Source organism: Sciurus vulgaris (genome assembly GCF_902686455.1).
Source record: "Sciurus vulgaris genome assembly, chromosome: 9".
NCBI classification, from domain to species: Eukaryota; Metazoa; Chordata; class Mammalia; order Rodentia; family Sciuridae; genus Sciurus; species Sciurus vulgaris.
Window position 1 is genome coordinate 4,312,101 of NC_136469.1, and position 18,420 is coordinate 4,330,520.

Genomic DNA, 18,420 nt, shown 5'->3' on the forward strand with positions numbered 1-18,420 from the left:
AGAAGAGCAATAATATAGAATAATAATGCTATGATTTTATAAAAGTGTCCAGAGAAGGTACTTTCAGCTAAAATATTCAAAATTCTGGTAAGTTTTCCCTGAACTCAGGACCTGCAGCAGAGCTTTCTCCCCACCCCCTCCCTCCCTCCCTTTTCTGTCTCTGCAAATGCCATCGGAACCGTGTTAAGCACCGAGCATCAGACTCTGCGGAGTCTTGCTTCGAGGCATGGTCCAGCCTTCCTGCAGACGCACCCAGGACCCCAGAGACTCAGATGTCGGCAGCTTTACAAAATGCAGAACAGGCCCTGGGGCTCGAGTTCAGCACCCTGGATGTACACAAGGAGGTGGAAATGCTCAAAGCTAAGCAGTGCCCACAGTTTCAGGCGTCCTGTGTCACTGTGCCAGGTGAACAGTGGCGGCTCCCTGGACACGGCCCTGCAGAGGGAAGCTCTGCCTTTCCTGGGCGCTGGGAGCTGTGTGGCAGCCTTTAAACTGTCTTGGTTCTAGCCAGTGACCCCGTGAGCCATGCTTACTTTACAGTGGAGAGGCTGCCCAAAGGATTAGATCATATTTTTAACAATAAACACACCCAAATAAATACATTATTTTAAATATAAAATCACAATGTCAAGAAGTCAGTAAGTATAAAGCCAGAAAGAAACAGTCTGGAACTTTCCCACGCTCCAGAAGGGCTGCGTCCCGGGGCCTGGTGCTCTGGGCTCTGCCCAGCAGCCCGTCCCTGGACCGCGGCAGGTTCTGCTGCCATCCACAGGCAGAGGCGCACACGGTCCCATGGGACAGCGTATTCTAAAGGCTTAAAAAAGCGACACTTCTGGAGATGAGACACTTCATGGAGCTGAGTGAGTACCCAGGCTGGGTGCATCTTTCCAGTCTGCGTCTGTCTCGAAAACACTCTCAGGTAGCTGCGTTCTCCTCTCAGAGCCTAAAGCATGTCTGTCCACCTGCTCCTGCCTGCTCAGAGTACTGAACAAGAAGAGATTCTCAAGTAGCTTATTCCAGTCTAGCGAAAATTTTATTTTTCTAGAGTTTTTAAACTTGATATTTAAACACACTCCGATGGAATTGAAATGAAGGGGCAGTTAGAGCAGATTGCTTATCTTTACAACCCTTGGCAAAAGATCAGACAATTTCCTGGAAAGCCTGGAACAGGCCTTCCGGCCACTTTGTCTCCTGGCTGTGAGTTTATGTTGGTGACTGAATTTGTCTTCTCCAAAGTGAACACAAAGTATCTAACACGAGAAACATGTTTTGAAACAAATTCATCACAGAAATTTCATTTTAAAAAGAAGAAAGCAAAGATGGAAGGAAGGAGACCTCTGGAGGTTCTGGCCCCCTCGTAGAGCGAGGGCACAGTCTGAGGAGAGCCAGGACACTGCCTCAGCCCTCTGGTCCCAGAAGGCCATGATGCCTGCCCCTCCGCAGCTTTTACTTGACATGCTTGCAAATCTAAAAGACTAAGGAAGTCTATGTCATAAATACACTCATAGCTATAGCTTTTAAATATTTTTGATGATAAAAAAGCAGGATTTTTTGGTCCCCATCTGGTAAATCTGTCGCCTGGTGTGTACATAAGTTACATATTTATTCATTAGACACTGAGATAAAAAGTAAACTCTTGAGATATGAATTTTTAAACACCCCTTGAAGGAACACGGATTTCAGCTTTTCATTTGATCCTGTGCTTCCACATGTTCAGCTTCAATGAAGGCGTGCGCTCTTAAGTTATGATCCTGACAGAACTCATCCTTGTGAATCAACATTGAAGTGAACATAAGATCAATCAAGTCCTGAGCAGTATTTTTGGTTAATAATGTTAGCCTTCTCCATCAATCAAGGAATGTCATAGTTGGGGAGTAAAATAAAGTAAAAATTTCAAAAGCCATAGAAACCCATGACCTAGGCAATCAGACACCTTGAACTGAATAAAGTATTGCATGATAATCTGGGGAATGATCCTAGCTTTGCACACTTACTGAGGTCTTTTCCACACTAATAAACTGTACTTCTGCACTCTGAATGCCAAGAAGTGAGTTTGACTCCTGTTAGAGTGTGTAACATAGTGTCCAGCTTCAAGTCAGATCCTCAGGAACCTTCATCTCCCTGAGTCTAGGAAAGATGCTGGTGGATCATCTGTGGAGAGAGTACGCCATGAGTACCCGAAATGTGAGAAGCAAGTGGTCAGTCGGAGGCCAAGTCCAGCAGCAAGGGGAATTAAGGGAGATACCTTTTGGAGAAGCGATTTCAGTCTTTCCAGAAATTCTTTTGGTGGTTTCTTCTCATAGGAATCACATGAAGGGCATGTCTAGAAATCAATGAAAAGCAACATTCTTCTTTAACACTTCTTTCTACTGATTAAAATGTCATTTAAAGTTTATTTTCCAGCCAGGCTTGGTGGCACATGCCTGTAATCCCAGCAGCTTGGGAGGCTATAGCAGGAGGATTGCAAATTCAAAGCCAGCCTCAGCAACATGGCAAGGCCCTAAGTAATTTAGCAAGGCCTCGTCTCAAAATGAAAAATAAAAACCAGACTGGGGATATATGGCTGAGTGGTTAAGCACCCCTGGGTTCAATCCCTGGTACCAAAAGGAATAAAATAAGATAAAATTTATTTTCCCCACTGAAGGCATAAAGTATGTTCTTTGAAAAACATCTGGGAGAGCTGGGTGTGGTGGGGCACACCTGTAATCCCTGTGGCTCAGGAGGTTGAGGAAGGAGGATGGTGAGTTCAAAGCCAGCCTCAGCAACTTAGCAAGGTGCTAAGCAACTCAGCGAGACCCTGTCTCTAAATAAAAAAAATTAAAAGGGCTGGAGATGTGATTCAATGGTTAAGTGCCCCTGGGTTCAATTCCTGGCACACACACAAAGAAAAACAATCTGGGAAAGTAAATAAAATTGTTCTGAAAGTGACAACGGTAAAATCACTTGTGACCCTGCCCTGGGAAAGGCTGCAATGTTTACTTATCTCCCCCAGTGTTGTCTGAGGTTCCTGTTTTTACTTTTCTTTTAAATTATGCTAGTTGATAATCTTTTTTTTTTAACACATCACAAGCATTTCCTAGGTGTTACATATTCCTCAAAAATATTAAGTATAATGGTTGCTTTGTAATCCAACCTAGAATTAAATTACCACCATATTTGGACACATAGATAGCTTCTAACTTTTCACTTTTATATACAGTACTTCATAAAACACCTCTGTAAATTATTTTTCATATATATCTTGTTTAATTTATTTGATAAATTTTAGTAGTAGAATAACTAAATTAAAGAAAAAGAATTTTTTAAGGCTTTGGATGTATTGTAAAATAAGTATATGTCTTTTCACTCACAGCATTATTATTATTGGAAAAATAATCATAAACAAATTCTCATCCAATTGAAAAAAAAAAAGGATTTCCTTGTTTTAATGTGCATTTGATTGCTGGGAGAGTGAACAATTTTTTACATGAATCCTGCCTGCTCACACTTCTTTCTTTATTCCTTTCTTCCCTCCTTCCTTCCTTCCTTCCTTCCCTCCCTCCCTCCCTCCCTCCCTCCCTCCCTCCCTCCCTCCCTCCCTCCCTCCCTCCCTCCTTCCTTCCTTCCTTCCTTCCTTCCTTCCTTCCTTCCTTCCTTCCTTCCTTCCTTCCTTCCTTCCTTCCTTCCTTGGATTTGCATTCTTTATTCTTCTCCCTGTGGAGATGCGGAACACCAGGCATTGCTTGGCATTTAAGCGCCTGGTTGCGGGTTCCATGCTGTAGTGACGACATCTGGCTGAGAGACAGGTGAGGCATTCTGACAACTGTCTGTGCACCTGGTGTGTCTCTTGCTTCCTGGGTGGTCTCACCCTCCTCTGTTACACGAAGGTGCCTAACTGGACAGCTCCAAGTTCAGTGCTAGGGTGTTGCGATTTAAAGCCATGCCCAGCTTCTTTCATTCTGAGGAAAGTTTTAAAGGGCTATTTTTCACATAGTAACCTGGCCAAGCAGTCAAAGGAAATAAGAATCATTTTGGTAGTGTCATTAAGATTTCACCTGAAGCACATGTGGAATTTCTTGGAGGAGGAGACTTGATAACAAGATTTTAGAGTGACTTACTTTATGTGGTTTACATGGGCTTAGATTAATGCTTAAGTGCCTCATGTTCTTGCATATCAGCATTGCCCATGAGTTGGCAGAAGAAGATATACACAAGAAGGACTCGGAATCTGGAAGACATGGAAACTCCCCATCCAAGAAATGGGGTAGACCTTTTTAAGTTCAGCACTGACTCCATTACTGTCCAGGACAAAAATATTCTTTAAGACAGAAGAGCAAAGTTTAAGACTGATCCCTTTTCTTGTCAGAAAACTAGGATCCAGCTCCCATGAACAAGAGGACAAGCCACATGTTGCTGTGTATATAATAGGAGGGAAGTGCTTCTTAGCACCTAAGTCACAGTCGGATGCTCTCCTCCAGGACGTCACCTTGGGAAGCTGCATGAACATATTCCAGCTACCAGCAACTCATAGCAAATCCTAATTAGGTTCTGGGCACTTTTGGGGGTTTGAAAGAAACAAGCTACTTCTCAAAACGTGCCACATGTGACAAGGTGTCACTAGAGCCCTAGAGGCTCTGGCTGCCTGTAGGTGTGTGCGTGTGCATGTGTGTGTGTGTGTGTGTGTGTGTGTGTGTGTGTGTGTGTGTGTGATATAACAGACATATTACAATGCAGTTAACAAATACAAATGGGATAGGTGACAAGTGACAGTCTTACTGGACTGTGTTCCTGCTCTCTGCTTGCATTCGTAGAAGGTAGTTTCCTCTTCAGCCTTGAAATCAATAGACTGATGTTCTTTCTGTTGTCTTCTGTCTTTGCTGGCTTGAGGCGGGCCTTCTGAAAACACGAAAAAGCTGCCTCCTCACAGTGTTCCTGAAAGAGAAGCAGTTTGCGTAGATGCTATGGAAGTCATTGCTGAGCCTGTGGGGTCACCCTTACCTCAACCGAGCCCTAAGGCCTGCTCACACCTCCACTTAATTGTTGGCCAGAAAAGAGGGAGGTGCCTGGGTGTCAATTTCCCCTTGTCCTGGGAATAAAGGACATTTCCTGCCTTGCCAAGACAGGAGAAGCAGCTAGCTCCCTTTTCCATGGTTCTTTACTCCTGACTCCGCACTGCTGCACGGAGGCCCGGCCCATCTGGAGGTCTGACGGGTAGGAGGGCGGTGGGAGGCAGGGGCAGGGAGTTCGTTTGGTTTAGGAGCACGTCTGCTGAAGCATGAGGCTCCCAGTTGCCCGCAGCCTTGATAAATTCTGCTGCAGTCTGGCTGAGGTCTTTGGTTGGCCCCCTATCTCTCTGTGAGGTCCGTGGAGCATTTCCAGTGATGGGTCTTAAGCGGCTTCCACCCTGCGCAGCACCTGCCCAGGCCTTGCTGCTCAGAGTTGCTTGGTATCAACTGTGGAGTCCACAGGTGAGTGAGTTAAAGCCTGCATTTGGGGGAAGGAAGTGGGCTCCTACCTCTGATGGCATTTTAGAAGATTCCTATGCTTGCCCTAGGCTACGCATGGCTTTTCTAAAATCCTGTTCACATCCTTGGGTAGGTCAGGGTAGGATCTGCAGGAATCAAGCAGCTGAGAACAGTATTTGAGATTTGCCCAAGCAGTGGGATGGACGACCATTCCTCAGAAGGTAGAATGGGCTGGGGACACAGCTGAGTGGTGGAGCATTGCCAACATGCAGAGGTCTGGGTTCCACCCCCAGCACCACAGGAAGAAAGGAAGGAGGTAAGAAGAGTGTCTCCAGGAATGGAGAAGTGGGCAGAACAGGATTTTGACTTAGCCAGATGACTAGTGAATGAGCCAGAATCTTAGCAATCAAACTGGAAAGGAAATGGAATTCACTGGGAGAGCAGCACTTCCACCCACTTGCGGAAAGCATACTGCTGCTGGCCTACGGGCTCATATCTGGGTTACTTGTGTCTGTGCTACTGTTTTCTTTGAGCCCACGCTTATGGTGCTGTTTCCCCCCAGAGCGCCACATCATCTCTCTAATGCACACGGAAGCCACTGCCTTCCATCCAGAAGCCTCCAGAAAGAGGTGCTGGCAGTGTAGGACAGCATTCCCTGTCTGCTCAGGGGCGGTCAGCTGAAGGCAGTCCACTGCTTTGCATTTTCCAGCCCATGTGCCCACCCCACATGGATGTTGATTAATAACACGCATCTCTAAGTCACAAACCCCCAGTTTCGCTTTGCATATGTAGCCGCAAGCCGAGAACCTGCTTATCTGGTTTCCTTATATCAGGCCTGGTTGCCTTTCATCGGGCAAGGTAGTGTCCTTTCCAAGTTTGCCAAACTGCTTATTTAATAGAAACTATTTATAAATGTTAATTATAGCACTTTTTTTTCCTTGAAAACCACATGTTCATGTTTGTTGAAGTTTTTTCTTTTCTCTTCTTTTTGACCACAACCGGCTTAACTTACTGGAAAAAAATAATATTCATATTTAAAGAGGTAAATTTTCCAGCTGAAACTGAAAACACTAACTGCTTCATCCGTGATGATCTGAAAAACCAGCATTTCTCACAGGGGCCCATTTTGCTGAGTTAACATTTTCATTTGTATGTTCAAACAAAATTAGGTTCCAAAGAAGTCCAGGGGCCCTACAGAGCCAATGCCTGTGGCGATATTGCCAGGGATGGTCAAGTGGGTGGTCAGAGCTTTAGCCCTAAGGAAGCCTTTCTGTCATCGAAGAAGGCGTGAGGGGACAAGGCCAGTGCCATGGCTGCGTCCCAGCCCTTCCTGCTCACCTGTACTGACAGACATCGTGTTGGCTTTGTCATTTTGCCCTGCAAGCAGCAGAGCTGTGCCTGGCAATGTGTGGTCTGGACAAATGACTGCTGGCCCGACCTAAGGTGTACCCCAGAGGCAGCCTCGGGAAGGAAGAACTGAGAAGCCACCCCTGCCAGCTGCCTGAAGGTGTGCAGGGGAGACGAACTTGACTCAGGCCACCTGGGCACCCGGCTCCGGAAGTACGGGCGGCCCGAGTGCCTGCACAGCATCCCCTGGGGCACGCTCGCCCTTGGCAGGCTTTGGTGACGGCAGAGTCGAGGGAAGGTTTTGTTCCCTCATCCTTCAGAACTGGACACGAGGCGCTTTTGGTCCCACGTTAGTGCTGCAGACCAGGGGGAGCAGTAAGGAGGTCCAAAGCAGGGGTAGAAGCCACTCCGCTTGTGGGAAGCAGGCGCGGGCTCTTTTGGAAGAGAGTGCACTGTTCTGCCGTTGAACATTTGAAAGCATTTGCCTCCTCGGAGACTCTCTGCAGCCTTCTTAGTTTTTTTCTTCTTCTTTTGCAAAGAAGCCATAATCATTCATGGTAGGAAGCCTTGCTAACTGGAAAGATCACCTTTGTCCCCCACAAAAACTGAGTATGGATCAGAGGTTTGCAACAGCAGCGCCACAGACGCATGGGACTGGATAGTCCTCTGCCGGCAGATCTGTCCGGCGCGCTCCAGAGCGTGTAGCAGGAGCCCTTTCCCCGCCATAGTCGCGCCAACGCGACATTTCTCTGGACAATGTCAAATGTCCTCTGGGGGAAAAATCACCACTACTTGAGAGTCCCTCGTTTTTCAACTGAAGGAAGAAGGAGAAAGAGAGGAGAGAGACCTGGAGGGCCAATTGGAGACCCTCCATGAACACGACCTAACGCCACCTCTCAATGGTCCTATTCTGAGTGAACTTTTCAATTCTGTTTCAGGCCCTGCTTGATGCTGACCTGAAAACCTTGGCCTAATGCTGCTGTGGCCTTGTCTCTTTTCTTCCTTCCTGACTTTTTCTGCCAGTGAACTTAGAGGTCTCAGGCACACACTGCTCACTTGTATCATAGAAAGCACTGCTCGATCGGCTTATCAGACAGATCTAGTATTGCTGAGACAAAACCTGCTCGTGATGTAAGATAAAAGTACCTCTCAGTGGAAGAGGGACGACTACGGACTGGAAGGAGCAGGCCCAGAAGGTGGATGGACATGTGTGCACGTGTGCAAACATCACCGGGACTCTGTTACTTTGTACGATGGATATGCATCAACGATCACAGCACAAAGATAAAAAATGAAAGTGGCTATAGAAACATTTAAACTTTAGAAATCTTTCATTAACACAACGTATAAAGGAATTACCTACGGGATGAGTTTAAGTCAGAAAATGGGGCATTTTCCTGTTTTGCCAGTTGAGGAGTGCGACTGGGAATTCTGCAGAGGACAGGGACACGGGCCGGAAGTGCATCTCTGGGCAGTTAGACACTGGGCTCTAGAGCCATTCCTAAGGATGCTACTTTCACTTTAGATGCTGCTGAGTAGAAAAGTACCTAGTAAATACGAGAGTAGCTAGGTTCCGAGCTGGAGAGTGAATTTTAGAGAAAAGCAATAGTTGTGACTCATTCACTTTCTAAAGTTTGACAGTCATTTACCATAACTGTTTTCTTTGCAGTGCCACTTTGTAAATCTGCCCCTTTGCAGTGTCCAAATTACTGGTAGCACTTTCATAGTTATCCTAATTTGTGCAATTAAAGGTTTGTGACCATGACTGTGACCTTTCTCAGATTGCATTTATACTCTCAGGGTGCCAGACCACAGCCCATACTGAAGATGCTACTGCAGGAAAGACCAGTGGGCACCACTCTCGAACTAGATGCCTGGCTGCTTCTCCCTGGAGCTCTCATTTGAGGGGCTGAAGAGATGGACTGAGTGGTTGACCTTACGGAAGCCTGAGGTGCGTGTGAACTCCACTCCAGGGCTTGGCTTCCACATTGCTATTCCTCATGCTGTTCCTGTGATCTAGTTCTTGCCTTCCTTTCACGTATGTATTTCTAGCTTATTTTTTAAAGGGGCGTTCCTCTCCTTCTGGTATGTGCCTGTGTTCCCTAAATAAGATCCCAGAGAAGACCATGGAAGCTCCGTGACCAAAGCTCATGAGATGCAGCTAGCTTTTGTTGGTACGGAAGCTCATCCCAACATAGGTTTCTCTTCCAGTTTTATTCTGTCTTAACAACACCACCTAAGAGTACTCTTAGAGAAACTTGAAGGTAAACATTTATTTTATAACAAACATAATGTAGTAGTTTGTTGGTAAATCTGTGACTATTTGATCAAAATAGAAATAAGTATTTTACCAATTATTAAATGCCCAAATTCATTGAAATTAAATGTATTCCTCAATGACCATCTTAATGTCTTTCTTAATAGATTTAAAAGCATATCAAATAAATTCAACAGGTCTTACCTTCACATCTTGTGGAGCTGGCAGAAGTTCAGGGTCCTATAGTGAAAAAGAGATGAATTCCGGTTGATTTTTGTGAGTTAAAAGCCTGCTCATATGCTAACTGAGAAATGCTATTAGATGCTGCCATGATGCGTGTGCTCTTACCAAGTCATTCACACAATTCTTCAGCTGGTCAACCGTGTCTATAAGGTGACGCATTCTAATCATGAGGCGATGATCTTGCCCTTGGGAGCTTGAGTTATGGGCCACTGTCCCCAGGAGGATGACCATCAGACAGAGAGTCACCCTCTCCATGTTGCCAGGACCGGGCTCCTCGGTGCGACAGGAGGGCAGGAGCCTTCTGCTCACCTAGTGTGACTGAGGACAGGCTGTTGGTACAGCACCTATTTATTCACCCTCCAGGGAGAGGCAAGGCCCTCCCATGAGCCTGGAAATCTCTGTAGAATGGATGAATGTGAGTAACTCAATTTTCTTTTCCACTGGCTAGGTGTACGTGTGCATGTGCTAGTGCGTGGGGGTAGGGATGGATGGAGTGAGCGAAATGTGCCCCGTCTGCAGCTTACACAGGAAAAAGAGAGAAATGGGTGAATTCCAATGTTCAGCACGAATCAAGAGAGAGTGCTGAATGGCAGGTACTCTAGTGCCTCAAAGAAGTAGACACAACACTTTGATCTCTTCTTCTCTGTACCCCTGGCATCTTACCTGTCCTCTCTGACAGTCATAAGGGCACTTTGACATGAATGAAGTGGCAGAGAGCAGCTACTGGCAGGACTTTTTCTTATGGTAATGACTATGTCTCTTGACTGAAACCATCCTGGGCCATAAAGGGAAGAGGGAAGACTACCTTCAGGAAATTTTAAATGAAGGAGGTATTTTCCCAACCTGTAAGACTACTTTAAGTTTTTATCAGGTGTGAAGGGTCTAAAATAGAATTGGCTCCCAACTCTTCACCAAAGCATCTTTAAATAACACTAACGTTGGCTTCTGACATTTTATTTGGCAATCTGATTTATAAATATCGTGAGAGATTCTAATATTCTGGAGAAAACTTAATCCCCCAATCAAGATATCATTATACTATTAAAAGAAGCTGTCATTAAAATAAGCACCCACAAATTCCTCTAATGTCCATCCCTTCCACATGATGATGCACCAGTTAAATGGATGAAAGATGCTACTACTCATTTAAGTCAGATAATTCCAAACAGCAACTTCAGAAGTGCTGAGACATGGTGCTTTCTGGGAGGACAGTGTCTGCCACTTCTGTTAGACGTTGTCCCCTGTGGGTGTGAGCACACCACTCTAACTGCCTCTGCACTAGGTAGAGGCCGGCCCAAGGCTGCATCTCCAGAAAAGGTTTGCGTCCTCGCTCCTCTGCCTCTCTTGTCCCTGAGGCTCTGTCTATTTGAGAAAGTCGATACAATATTCTGGCCTGAGGGAGGCTTGCTCCACAGTCAGGCAGGTTTTGAAACTGACCCTTGGGTATACATTTATTCATTCTCCTACTGGAATGTTAGGTAACCTAGTTAAGGGGGAGTTCATGCTTTGTGTGCTCTGAAGGTGGGCTGTGGACTTCTCACTATAGAATGGCTACTCCAGAGCACACGGCTTTGGCGTTGCAGTAGATGAGACTTCTCCCAGCATGACCAGGAAGTTCTCCTGTGATCTTCACCCTGTGCAGGGGATCCTGTGGGAACTCACTAGTGGATGTGGACTCGGGATCACCACACGCATGTTGGCCTCGCCTGCATGTCCGTGCACGCCTTCCTTGTCTGCCCAAGCAGAGGTCTGTCTCCTCCAAGGCTAGTCACCAGTGCTTCCACGATGCTAGCCACCCTGTCCCTCCCTGGGATCTCCCTGCCCTCTCTCAGTCCATCAACTAATGTGTCAGGGACCCCAGGGCCAGTCCAGCACTTTGAACCCAGACCTGAGGGTCAGAACCTCTGCAAGACACCCCTGGTGTGGGAGATGGAATATGCCTCCCACCAAGATGTCCCTATCCTGATCCCAGGTACAGTGAACGTGTCACTTTACCAGACAGAAGGGATGACATGGTGTGGTTAAATCCAGACTGTGCGAGGGGAGGTCAGCCTGGACTATCCCATGAACCAAGGTGCTCACTGCGCTCACAGAAGGCAGGCAGGCAGGAAGGTCAAGGTCAAGGAGTGGGATGACAGGAGCAGGCTGTGTGGCCTCTGGAAGCTGGCGAGCCAGGGGCAGTCCCAAGGCCTTCTGCAGGCCAGCCCTGCGGCACCCTGACTCAGCCCCCAAAGCTCACTCTGGACTTCTGTCCCTCGGAACCATGAGATGACAGATCTGGGTTGTTTTAAGCTGCCGAGGGTGTGGTGCTCTGTCACAGCCGCAGCAGGGGCGCGTGTGGGGCCGGGCCGTTACCACCGAAGAAAAGCGAGGGAGGGAGGGGTGGCAGGAGTGAACCAGCAGAGCAGCATCCTGTGGGGGCTCTGAGGGTGCAGGCCAGGGGTCAGGGTGCATGGGGACCATCCGGGGTCAAGTGCATTGGGACCGTCCAGGAAGCCCTGAGTGCCTCAGTCAGGATGCAGCATGTCTCAGGGTCCCTAGCCCACTTGGCCTTTCGTTTGAGTTTGCCGCTGTGCTGAGGGGGACCTTTGGGTAGGAACAGGAGGCACAGATGTCACTAAGTCACTTAGGCTAGAAAGGCTGTTCTCCGCTTAGAAATATTGACCCTGTTGCTGTCTTTCCAGCCCAGTTTCATCAGGGTCTTTGGGCATCAGTCAGCTGTAGCCCCTGTTTCTAAAGTGGCATTGTCCTAGAGGGTCACTGCACGGAGGAACAAGGAGCATGATGAGGGTGTTGCAGGCCCTTATGTGCAGTTTGTCTGCAAGAAACAGCTGGTGGATGCCCAGCACTTCTGTGGCTGAGCCGAGTCAAGTACAAACTACACACGCTCCTCAGACGGCCACCGGCCACCACGGGGACTCTGAGTGACAGGAGCCATGCCATCCCACCTGGTGTCACTGTTTTCCACCCCAGAGAACCCTCCTTAACACCTCTGGGTGGCTCACGCGCTGCAGCACTGCGCCCGTCAGGTCTTCTCTAGGTGGAGTGCCTGTTCATGGCAGCACTGATTAGTTCTAAACAGCTGTCTGCTTTGTAGGTTCCTTTCTTCTTTTTCAGCATCACTGATAAAGTGTCTGATAGCCGTGCCCTGACCTCACGCTCCCCATAAGCCTGTGGTTTCACTGTGGGACTTTATACAGTGCATTGATTTTTACAAACACAAGTCAGGATAGCGCAGAACTGACTCTGTTCTACATGTGAGTACCAAGTTAAGCCCAATCTGCCACTGTGTAAGTCCAGGTAAGAAGCGAGACCAGCATACAGGGTTTATTCTTAAGGAAGGAGGAAAGAGGGATGGTGAAGGAAGAGGAAATGAGAAACAAACCCCTCAGTCCTGCATGCAGCCCCCAAGCCCGGGGATGCCAAAGCCTTGCTGTGCACTCTTCTCTTGGCCCTTTGCCCTCAGCACAAAGGCTGAGGACCCCAGAGGTCTACAAATGTGTTCAGAGGTCCTTGAGCCTCCTAAAATCATGTGCAAGATTTTGTATTCCTATTTGCAGAGAGAAAAGCCTTCAGTTCCATCAGCTTCTCAGAGGAAATGTCGTGCAACCGCCATTTTTATTTTTCAGCCTCCGGAGGCCTGGACGCTGCTGGCCTGGTCAGTACAGCTCGGGCCCATGGTGCCTGGGAGAGGCTGAGGGGCCTCAGGAGACCGCCCTGCCCTGCCCACTGCTCTTCCTTCACTCCCGCCCTTCGCCCGTGAGCACCCTGCGTCTCACCAGAGGTGCTCTCTCCAGGGCAGCAAGGCCACTGCTGGGAGGGCTACGGAACTTCAGCTTCTCCGCCAGGACTCAGGGGCATGCTGCGAGAGTTGTTCCCCGTCCTGGGCTTAGGACCCAGGGCCCTGAGCCACATCTCCAGCCCTTAAGCATTTCCTCTAACAGCCTATGTTATAAACGCCCGGCAGGGGCAGCAGTGAGGCGGGAGCTGGAGGAGCGTGTCCAGCCCAAGGGCATCTGGGCTGGGAGGGAGGAAGGGAAGGCCTTGCCTCCAGGAAAGGGTGGCTTCCACAAAAAGCTGCCCTGGGGCCAAGGCCGCTGACACCCCTGTCCCAGGCTCGCTGGCCTAACGAGCCAGGCGCCTGTGGCACCAGCCAGTGAGGCTGGAGAGCAAAGTGCTTCACACCAGACCACCAGGAAGCAGAGTGGGAAGGTCCTCGCTGCCTGACCTGGGTCCACTGCATCTACTGCACCAGCGGGATGGGGCCCACCAGCCTCTCCCACCTCCCATCTCTGACCAGGGCTGTTCTCCCCGATGCCAGACCTGTCCCCAGGTCCTGCTCTGGGGAGTGAGGTAGCTGCAGTGGTGACAGGCTTGGCCCTGACGCCCCAAGTGCATGCATGGAAGTGCAGCAGCCAGCAGTAGGCGTGGGCAGTGTCCTGTAAGGAGTCCACCGAGCCCCAGTCACAATCGGAGCCTTCCTGGCCTGCCAAGGGCTGCAGCAGGGTCTTCCCCGGGGGAGTCCATGGCAGAAGGCAGCTCGCCCTCAGGACTGGGGTTCTGTTCTAGGAATGATGATTCTCTCTGGGAAACTGCTGTTCCTCAGTTGTTTATTTACAAACACAGCAATGCTTGTGTGTCAGGAAACAGAATTCAAAACACACAGCCTGACACACCAAAAAGCAAAATATAAAATTATCCAGTTCTTCCTTGATTTTCACATCCTAGGAGGCTTCTGGGAGTGTATGCCATTCTAGACCGTTTCCCCAGGTGCACAGAACAACGAGGGAATAGATGGGCAGAGGCTGACAGAAGTAGAATCCTACGTGGAGATAGGGACATCTAGAAATAAGGGGCACAGACATGGGGCACGAAGAAACGTATTTTCGTTACATTGAGTCTTCATCTTCGTGCTCGGCCTGTGCCGGCACAACCATCCACAGTGGGGTCCCATGCTGGGCCAGCACGGGTCAACCCCTGGATTAATGTCCTGGCTTGGCCGGCCATGACTTGTCCATTCATGACCCTGATGAACGTGCACATTGTTTGCGTTTTATTTGCCACAAACAAAGCTGCAATAACCATCACTAGAGATTCATTTATATGTACATATATTACCAATATTTTAAATGTTGGCCCACAAATCCAGGTAAGAAGCAGTGCCGTCTCATTGGCATGTCTTTCTTTGACTGACAGTTAGGTCTGGCGTAGTGTCATTATGGATTTCTGTTTCTGTGAAGAGCCTTCTTCCTGTTCTTTGCTCACATACTGGGTTGTTTCTTACTTGCTCGTGAGGGCTCTTTTTCGATTAAAGATTTGTGAAACTTGTTGCAACTATCCTTTCTATGGTATCTTTTGTCATATGGAGATTTTATATTTTTATGCCATTATAAATGAAAATCTTTTGTTTCTGATGTGGGCCCCCACTTGAAATAAAATCCATCTAACTTCCAAAATGATAAATAGTAGGGATTAGCTGCTGTTGCTCTGCATGAGGAATCCCAGTGCCAAGGAGTCATGATGACTTCAGGAGAGCTTTTAAGTGATTTGCACTTAATTCATCACAAAACTAGCCACTTCTTTTGTTTTATTTAGTTTTGTTTTTATGCTAGGGCTTGAACCTAGTGCCTGGTACACACTAAGCCTGCACTGTACCACTGAGATTCACCACCAGCCCTACATACATTTTTGAAATATAATAATACATATGTGGTTGAAGATGGTCCACTCGGTTTATAGACAATGTCATGTGCATCACTGGATTCATGAACCCCTGAACGCCATTGCTTCAGAACAAAGACTGGGTATAATATGTAAATATTACACACACGCAGAGCCAATCTTCTGCCATGCTCTGGGGGACAAGACACTTGGAATCCTGAAATGGCATGAGTCAGTTGTTTTCATGCAGTTTGGGGGTTTAAAGTTTCATTTTACTTGAATTCTTGAAGCATGGATTCTCCAGGCCTGAGGTCACACAGCTCCATCAACCGCAGAAACTGATAGCAAAGCAGAGGAGAAGGAAACAGCCTCCAAGACTTGTCCTGAAGTCAGCTTCAAAGCTGAGAAACAGTAAGATAGGACAGCGCGTGTGGGAAAGACCTAGGGCCAGTCAAACAGCAACAACATGGAGAGTGGGAGCCATGATTCTCTTTCTTTACAGACGAGGAAACCAAAGCCCAGAGAAGTTAGGAGACCACTGACGGGGTGGGGATGCTGCCTCCAGAGCCCGACCGCTCTCCCAGCACGGGATCTGCCCCGTGTGCTTCATGAGTTAGGGCCACCTGTGCAGGTCACCAGACCCTGTGAAGGCACTGGACCCCATGAAGGTGTTCCCCGACACTTGGTGTGAGCAGTTGATTTTTGCAAAATTGGTTTTGGTGGTATCCAAAGTTTAAATGTGTGCTGTCTGTGTCGGTGAACTAGCCAGCGTCTGCCATGCTGGCAGACCTCTCTTGCATTTACTCTGCTGAGTACCTGGCCCAGTGTGAGACTTGAGAGTAATTTTCTCTTTTATAATCATAAAAGAGAGAAAGAAATGAGCAAACTCTACAAATCATCTGGGTCTTGAATAGTGTAGACAAAGTCCATTAGGAACTCAGTTCCTTGACAATGTGAAATCCAGAAATGTGACTTAGTCTTGGAGACTGGATCCTGGCAGCTCCTTCTCCCGGCTTCTGGAAGCCTTTCACATGAGGAGGACAGCAGGACGCTCACCTTGGTTCCAGCTCTCACCCAGGATTTAAGGGTTACCAGCACGGAGGATGAAGGGGCATGAGGAAGACGAAGGAGGCATGCTAATAGAGAGCGCCCACCGCAGTGCAACTGAAGATGTCGAGAGTGGGCCATTTCAGGTCCCTGGATGTCCACAACTGCAGCAGCACCCCAGGAGGACTCAGGGCATCCAGTCTCCTTCCCGTATCTCTCTTGTCTGTTCCTCTTCCTCCTTTCCACATTTCTTCTCTCTCCTCTGCATTGCTTTGTTTTCTTCCATCCTCATTCATTTTTTTCTTCTCACATCCTCATACTGCGAAACCAGAATGCGTCCTGACTGCGACCCTGTCTAGGCGGCACTTTCTGGCTGCTACTTCACATGTTTGTTTAAGGTAAATGAACTGAACACTGTAATCTAAGGAACAGGGAGTGTCTTTTAATGACCTGATCCTTTTACAGAAAACAAACAATATCATTTACAGAAATGATTTGTAGAAACGGAAGTCAGGGAACTTTCTAAGAAGGCAATGTCTGCTTAGCATGGGGACAAGATGACTTGGGAAATCACGCTCACTTTCTGAACCCTTGAGGAGGAGGTTTCTTTTAGAAAGCATTTTCAGGCCTTTTGCTAGTTGCCTGTCTGAAGCTCTCTGGGTTGTCACCATTGGCCCTTGTGGGAACTGCATCGCAGCTAGCATCTGTGCCAGACCTAAGGCATTCCAGAAGGTTCCACCAGGGAGGAAGTTCTTTGCACCATTTTGTGTGGGATGCAGAATAGAGTATTTCTCTTTTCACTTACCTGCTGTTTCCTGGCTAACCCAGGAAGACAAGCCTGTGCAGAAGACTTACATTTCCCATAAGCTCATAGTTGGTACACAAAAATAGTTAATTAAATTTATTATCAGGTGGAGGCTTCCTGGGCCAGAGCTCAAGGAGGGTTTCAAGAAAACAACAATTAGAATCAAAAGTCCTTGCCAAGATGGGTGCAGTGGCACACACTGTAATCCTACTGACTTGGGAGGCTGAGGCAGGAGGATCACAAGTTCAAAGCCAGCCTCAACAACTTAATGAGGACCTAAGCAACTTAGCAAGAACGTGTCTCAAAAAGAAAAAAACAAAGAAAAGATCTGGGGATGTAATTCAATGGTAAAGTGCCCCTGGGTTCAAGCCCTGGTACCAAAAAAAAAAAAAAAAAAAATCCTCTCCATACACTGTGGTGCATGCCTGTAATCACAACTGCTCAGGAGGCTGAGGCAGGAGGATTGCAAGTTTAAGGCCAGCCAACTTAGCAAGGCCCTGTCTCAAAATAAAAAGTAAAAGGGACTAGGGATGCGGCTCAGTGGTAGAGCCCTCCTGCGTTCGATCCCTAGAACCAAAAAAGGAAGGGAGAGAGGGAGGGAGGGAGGAAGGAAAGAAAGGAGGGAGAGAGGGAGGAAAAGCCCTTGAGAGCAACAGCAGCAGCATGGAGTGAAAGCTCAGAATCCTGCGTGCGTGTCCTCTAAGAGCGCTCAGTCGCTCAGTCCGGAGGTGGTGGGGTGGCTGGGCGGGGGCGAGGCAGGTGGGAAGACGAGGAGGAAGGGGTGACAGCTCCCGCAGGCGAGCTGCCCTGTGGCTGTGGGGCTGGGCGTCTCCCGCTGTCCCATCCAGTCCTGAAGGGACTCCTTGCAGGGCCGCCTGGCTGGAGAGGCGGAGGAGGGGCAGGTTCCTGCCTCGGCCCTGCCTCTTCAGCCTAAGTCCGAGTCGGCCTGTTTTACACACAGAACGCTGTGCGAGACCTAGTCTGGGAAAAAGAGGCCCAGGGTGGGGAGGGCCCTGCCCCTGCCCACTCCACGCCTCGGCCAGGGCCCCGAGCCTCGCCACGGTGTGCGGGGATGTGGCCGGCCCACTGGTCGGCAGGGCCCGCAGGCTGCCCACAGGGATCCTGCCAGTCCTGTCCTCAAGCACCTGTCACCACCTCCTGAACCTCGCCTGCAGCACTCTCTGTAGCCAGGCTGCCAGGCTGCCTCCTCCCACCAGCAGAAACTCAGTCCACCCAGCCCCAGGGCCACCTGCCCTTGCGTTTGGGAGGTGCTGGGGTTGCCCATCTGAGAGGCAAGGAAACGGAGGCTCAGAGTTCAACAAACGTTTCCCAAGTCCTGCTTCTAAATGGCACTGTGACAGCAGGACCAAGGGCGGCCCAGGAGGGGCCCCGCCAGCATGGGGAACGGCAAGAGTTGACACAGGGATTGGAGCAGGCAGCGGTCATCACTGCACCACGAGGAATGATGTGGAACTTTGGGGACCAGGAAGCCAAAGGCTCACAATTCTATATATTTTGTATCCACTCTGCCCTTGTAACTTCTTCATTCATGATAAAGATCAGCAGTCTTTCGTGAAACACTGACAAGAAAGTTTTGCTTTAAATGAGAGAAGGTG

At 48.5% G+C, this 18,420-nt stretch overlaps 1 protein-coding gene and 1 long non-coding RNA gene across 2 annotated transcripts; one reads left to right on the top strand and one right to left on the bottom strand.

Annotated features, from left to right (window-relative positions):
- Positions 1–1,438: 1,438 nt before the first annotated feature.
- On the bottom strand, positions 1,439–11,567 carry IL21 (interleukin 21). The gene is made up of 5 exons (XM_079153658.1): positions 9,397–11,567; positions 9,253–9,288; positions 4,756–4,911; positions 2,246–2,323; positions 1,439–2,151 (listed from the first exon to the last, which is right to left on the bottom strand). Exons 1-5 carry the CDS (start codon positions 9,544–9,546, stop codon positions 2,128–2,130), a joined length of 444 nt encoding a protein of 147 aa, XP_079009784.1. The 5' UTR covers positions 9,547–11,567; the 3' UTR covers positions 1,439–2,127.
- Positions 5,322–9,192, top strand: LOC306669607. The gene is made up of 2 exons (XR_013766170.1): positions 5,322–5,447; positions 8,592–9,192. It is a non-coding gene; the product is annotated as an uncharacterized lncRNA (long non-coding RNA).
- Positions 11,568–18,420: the final 6,853 nt, after the last annotated feature.

Excerpts from the sequence above, each read along its gene's own strand:
- IL21 (XM_079153658.1), bottom strand. The coding sequence starts at position 9,546 with ATGGAGAGGGTGACTCTCTGTCTGATGGTCATCCTCCTGGGGACAGTG. Across the intron at positions 4,912-9,252 it reads CAGCTCCACAAGATGTGAAG|GAACACTGTGAGGAGGCAGC; the intron begins GTAAGACCTGTT and ends CTTCTCTTTCAG. Across the intron at positions 2,152-2,245 it reads TGAAATCGCTTCTCCAAAAG|ATGATCCACCAGCATCTTTC; the intron begins GTATCTCCCTTA and ends CTCTCTCCACAG.